Genomic DNA, 6,055 nt, shown 5'->3' with positions numbered 1-6,055 from the left:
AAAACTCAAAAACCAACCAAGACCAAACAACCCATTGCTCATGCTCTTACCGCCTACCATCACTAACCAACCTAAATTAGTACTCCCTCCATCCTATAATTGAGTGTTTGTTTCTTTTTTACACGGTCTCCAAAACGTAACTTTGACCTTTAATATTTTTGATTTCGTATTAATAAAAAATATGAAAAATTGATATTATGAAACTACACATTAAAACGAATCTAACAAGATCTCACATGAATATGTTTTTATATATATACAAATGAAAATATTCATCAAAGATTTAAAAGTTTGACCGTTCAAAAATTTTAATGTTTGAATCACCAAATGAGATAGACACTATATTATGGAACGGAGGGAGTACAACGGACAATCCATGTTTCCTGATGATGTTTGGGTTGGAACTTACTCCGTATACAAGTAATACAACTAGTATGAGTAGTATCCACGTTTTCAAATTGGATGAAAACATAATAGACTAGCTTCTATGAGCAGTCTTTACCCCAGCACGTGCACAGTACACCATGTGCCTATAAAAAAGAAAATGGCAAAGAAAAACACCATCAAAGGTCATGTCCAAGGAAGCAGAGCATGAAAGTTCCATATGACCGGCAATAATTTACACTTGAGTACAAAATTCTTCACGATATCTAGCTGTGAAAACTTCCGGCGTCGACTTGTTCACTTGTGCCGCCTACATCCACCAACCCTCCAAACTTTGCCACCCCAGAAAAGGAAAGTGATAATGTTTTTACAAGGTTGGAAGAATTAGTATACTTCCCCATGGTTGGCTCAAGTGGTGAGCTTTTCCATCTTTTCTAGCAAGATTTAGGGTTCAATTTTTACCCCAAAACATTTGCTTAAGATTTAAAAGGGGATGAGGTTGGAGGTGTCTGGCTTATAATGGACATCTGGGTGGAGGCATGTGGAAGAACAGCCCAAAAGAATTCTTCCTATCAATTTTTTTTTAAAAAAAATAGGGACCATCTCTTGTACAGTTTGGGAGTTTGCATTTAGTAGTCATCCAGAATGGCTGCTTGAATTAGCATTCTCATTCTCCATCGTGATAATATGCGCAAGCCTCTCATATACCTATAAAGAATGTGGATAATGGATTCTTTGTTACCATAATGTCAAATAGTAAAGCTCATGTAATTATGAGATCACTAACACACAGATAACAGACCTCAGATAGCTGTTCTTTGCTCTGCTCATCTGTTGATGATGAATCATACCTGGAAATCAGAGGCATAACTCAGTCAACAAATTGATAAATAATGTTTTCGTGCCACTCATAAATTACGGTAGTAATAATGAAATTGGATCTCTATATTTGACACCAGTTATTCCTTGTAAACTTCAATAGTTATGGTTCTCTATTAAACAATCGGGTGTTTTTCTTTTTGTTAACCAAATTTATATTCAATATCATTTGTACCGACAAATCTGGATGTTAAATGAGTACAACAGTAACATAAGCTATGCTATTGAACAGTAATAAAAATGAATCAAGAAAGCCAAATGTATACTAATGAAAAGTATTTGTTGGACACAAGTGTTAAAGCTGTCATCGCCTACCAAAATTACAGTGAGAAGCGTTTAGGGATGCTGGTTTGGTCATGAATGTGTAGTTAATTACAAGGAGACCTCAAGTATTTCCAGGTGGTACAGAATGGACAGAAAAAAATATTTCAGTCACATTTGTATCATTGCCGCAAAATCAATTCACCTAACAATGACACTAGAACAATGCGACTTACCAATGTCAGGGTAGGCCAGCCTAATCTAGAGCTGGATAATTGGAAGAAAGGGCTAATAATTATAGCATAATTGAATTGATTTATTTCAAAAAGAAGTGTAGTTCACTTCATCAATAAGAATATCAGTTGTTACGTATCAATGGTGCAGAATCAATTTGCTGATTAAGCCCTTTCACAATTTGACTTACCAATGGCGGGGCAGGCCAGCCTCATCTCGAGCTGAATAATTGAAGGGTCCTTTTACTTCTATACCATATTCCTTCAACAGGTCTGCATCACAAGTCAGCATTATCAGCACAAAAAGGGAGTCTATTAAACCTAATGAAGAAATCAAAGATAGATTATGAACTGCTACTTATTAGATACATGTCTACAAACATGAAAATTAAATTATTACCTTTGAAAGTGGAGCAAGGGACTCGTCCCATCTTTTGACAAACTGAGAAGAACCAGTACACTCCAACAGCAACATGTGCAACTTCTTCGTCAGCGATTCTAGCTACTATACTAGATGTTCGTTTATCCCCAAAACCAATTAACTTCTTCACAAGTCGTGGTCCTGCATCGAGTCCCCTGGCCTCCTAATATAACAATACCAATAGATTCAATAGATGAGCACAATTCACAAAATGTGGATCGTGTAAGAAACCAAAACTTCAATGAATATGTAAAAACTTCATAAGGTTCATCAAGCCAGAAATTAGATATTGTTTGACATCTTGCTTACTACAGCTTGGTGGACTATCGTCATTACTTGTATAGTTATATCAAATAGCATCTAGCAGAAAAGAAATGATGTGAGAAAAAATTCAGTCTCCCAGGGCTTCGCATAGGAAAGCTCCTTTACATTCACCTATGAAAAGATCATTGACTCATAACGGACAGCCCAAGTTTACTTCAACAAACCAAGAGATTAATGCTTAGAATATAAACAGAAAAGGCAGCAATTATGAAGACAGAGCATTATCCCCTTCGGTGGAGTCGTACCATCTATCACTTAAACTATAGCCAAAAGTTGTTCTTTAACCATTTTCTCAAAGATTGTGCACATGAAAGAGACAGTACAGCTATTCTCGTCCTCAAAGTACATGGAGAAGGAAACACGAACACTATATCTCAAGGATAATCAACTGGTAAATACCAGCACAAAAAAATAAAAGCACTCATCTTCAAACAAAGACACCACAAACCAGGTTAAAAAGCAGAATCAGAAAATCTACCTGTTAACCCAACCAAATCCCACGTAATGACCTTGCAACTAGTGCATTATAGGCATACACCAGGAAAAAAATCGCGGATGCAGTCGCGATCGCAGTAACGTTTGCGTTGTCACGGAAGCGGCTTTAACGGATGAATGTAATGGATCGCCGTCGACGCGGCGTGAATTGTTTTCAAAAAATCACATTAATATGTTCTAACCTTATTTGTGTTGGAAGCGTGATGGACACACACAATATTTTGGTAGAATAATATATAGAAAAGAAGACAAAATGCACTAAATAATAACTCTTATATTTCTTATATATGTCTTACAAAAAGAATTACATAATGCATTTATATAAGGGTATTGTAAACTTATTAATGAATGTTACTCCTTATTCTTCTCTCGTCATTCTAACATATCAATGACATTCCTTGGTTTTCTCCCTATCAAGCATTGTATTGTCAAGTTTAATTGCTAATTTTAACACTCCCCCTTAAACTTGACCTTCTCACAATCCCGATTAATTTTTGCATTCGAATGAAGTCTTCAAACTTTAGTGGCTTTGTAAAGATATCAGCAATTTGGTCCATCGACTTTACAAACTTCAATTCAATTTCCTTCTGTTCAATGCATTGTCGTATGAAATGAACCCTCGTGTCAATATGTTTGCTTCGGTCATGAAAAATTGGATTTTTGGCCAAAGCAAGAGCTGACTTATTATCGGTCATAATCTTAGTGGACTCCGCTTGTGGTAGTTGGAGTTCCTTCAATAATCTTCATAGCCATATTGAGTGACATGCACACGAGGTTGCAGCAATATATTCTGATTCACATGTAGAGAGTGTAACAATTGGTTCTTTCTTTGAACTCCATGAAACAACATTATTACCAAGAAAAAATACAAAACCAGTTGTACTTTTCCGATCATCAACATCTCCAGCAAAATAACTATCACAATATCCCTTAAGTTTGAAATCATCTGAAGTAGAGTATAACAACCCATGATCTAATGTGCCTTTCAAATAACGGAGAATTCTTTTTGCAGCCTTCAGATGAGAAGTAGATGGATTCTCCATAAAGCGACTTACTAGTCCAACATAAAATAAGATGTCTGGCCGAGTACATGTCAAATATCGTAGACTTCCGACCAAACTCTTATATATAAGTTGGATTCACCTTTTCTCCATAAGGATCATTTTTCGATAATTTCAGCCCACATTCCATTGGAATGGTCACTGGATTAACATTTAACATATTGAATTTCTTCAATACTCCTTTTGTATAAGCTTCTTGTGAGATAAAAATTCCTTCATCACTCTGAGTAACTTCAATTCCTAGATAATAAGACATGAGTCCCATATCTGTCATCTCAAATTCGAGTGCCATTCTTTTCTTAAACTCTTCAAACATTTCGATACTACTTCCTGTGAAAATTATATCATCTACATAGATGCAAACATAGAACACATCGTTGTTTTTTTTTCTTCACATAGAGTGCATATTCATGAAGACACCTGGCAAATCCATTTTCTTATCAAGCCGACTATTCTATGCTCGAGGTGTTTGCTTCAACCCATATAAAGCCTTTTTCAATCTTAATACTTTATTTTCTTGTCCTTTGACAACATAACCTTCTGGTTGTTCAATGTACACCTCTTCTTCTAAAAATCCATTTAGAAAAGCTGATTTTACATCCATCTGATGAATCTTCCATTGAAATTGCGCTGCTATTGAAATTAGCAACCTCACTGTCTCTAATCGGGCAACCGGGGCAAATACCTCTTCATAGTCAATTCCTTGTTTTTGCTTATAACCTTTAGCAACAAGCCTCGCTTTGTATCTTTCAACACCACCATTGGCATTCCTCTTAATTTTAAAGATCCATTTGAATCCTATTGCCTTCTTCTCATTCGGAAGTTTTGTCAATTCCCAGATACTATTTTTCTCGATGGCATATATCTCTTCATTCATTGCTTTAATCCATTCTTTTTGTTCTTTTGCTTCATCAAAGTTCATTGGTTCAGTATCACTGAACAAGCAAAATAACGAAGCATTATCTTCTATCCTTTCTATCACTTCATAAAGATCAGAAAGACTTCTATATCGCTTTGGTTCTTGACTTGAACTAGATGAATCTCCACCCGAATGTGGTGATGACATGTGAGGGGATGGTGCTGGAGTAGTGGGAGGAGTCTCTGGTACGTGATGCATTGAACTTTCATCTTCAAAATAAGGAAGAAAATTATAAGATTCTTCATCTTCCGTACTCCAATCCCATATTGCCTCTTTATCAAATTCTACATCTCTGCTAATTACTGACTTATTGGTATTTGGATTAAACAACTTGTATTCCTTAGACTTTTCATCATATCCAATGAATAGTAATTTCTCACTTCGATCATCAAGTTTGGACCTCAATTGCTTGGGAACTTGTGCATAAGCAACGGAACCAAATATTCGAAGATGTGATACACTTGGCTTCCATCCACTCCAGGCTTCTTGAGGAGTCACATTCCTTAAGCTCTTTGTAGGGGAGCGATTTGACAAGTAAACTGCACATGAAACTGCTTCTGCCCAAAATTCTTTAGGCATCTTCTTATTTTTCAGCATTGATCTAGCCATATTGAGAATGGTTCTATTTTTCCTTTCTGCTACTCCATTTTGTTGTGGTGTTCTTCGAACAGTGAGTGGTCTGCGAATTCCATGTTCCTCACAAAATTTATTGAACTCATTAGATGTGAATTCACCACCTCTATCTGTTCTTAATGCTTTGATTTCATAACCACTCTCTTTCTCAATCATTGCTTTGAACTTCTTGAAAGTGTCAAATGCTTCAGATTTATTCTTTAAGAAATAAACCCATGTTTTGGTATAATCATCAATAAATAGAATAAAATATGAACTTTTACCAAGTGATGGAGGTTTGATAGGTCCACATATATCTGAGTGCACCAATTCAAGTGGCTTTATCGCTCTTGAAGTAGCTTATTTCGAGAAAGGTTTCCTCGAATGTTTACCAAGTAAACAAGCTTCACAAAGCTGATTAGGATGATCAATATGAGGTAATCCTCGTACCATTTTCTTGTGTCCC

At 36.0% G+C, this 6,055-nt stretch overlaps 1 protein-coding gene across 3 annotated transcripts in view; it reads right to left on the bottom strand.

Annotated features, from left to right (window-relative positions):
* Positions 1 to 232: 232 nt before the first annotated feature.
* The window catches only part of LOC104907173 (hypothetical protein), a 29,881-nt gene continuing 24,058 nt past the window's right edge, over positions 233 to 6,055 (bottom strand). For all 3 annotated transcript variants that reach the window (XM_010696065.4, XM_019252550.3, XM_010696061.4), the window contains exons 4-7: positions 2,158 to 2,341; positions 1,949 to 2,030; positions 1,187 to 1,235; positions 233 to 1,092 (exon numbers count right to left, since the gene is read on the bottom strand). In XM_010696065.4, coding sequence (XP_010694367.2) covers positions 1,021 to 1,092; positions 1,187 to 1,235; positions 1,949 to 2,030; positions 2,158 to 2,341 — 387 coding nt within the window. In that variant the 3' untranslated portion in view covers positions 233 to 1,020. The remainder of the gene's footprint in view (positions 1,093 to 1,186; positions 1,236 to 1,948; positions 2,031 to 2,157; positions 2,342 to 6,055) is intronic.

The sequence above is a fragment of the Beta vulgaris genome, chromosome 9 (genome assembly GCF_026745355.1).
Source record: "Beta vulgaris subsp. vulgaris cultivar EL10 chromosome 9, EL10.2, whole genome shotgun sequence".
Classification (NCBI taxonomy): Eukaryota; Viridiplantae; Streptophyta; class Magnoliopsida; order Caryophyllales; family Amaranthaceae; genus Beta; species Beta vulgaris.
The sequence above is the reverse complement of the archived record's forward strand: the minus strand, read 5'-3'. Positions and strand labels throughout refer to the sequence as shown.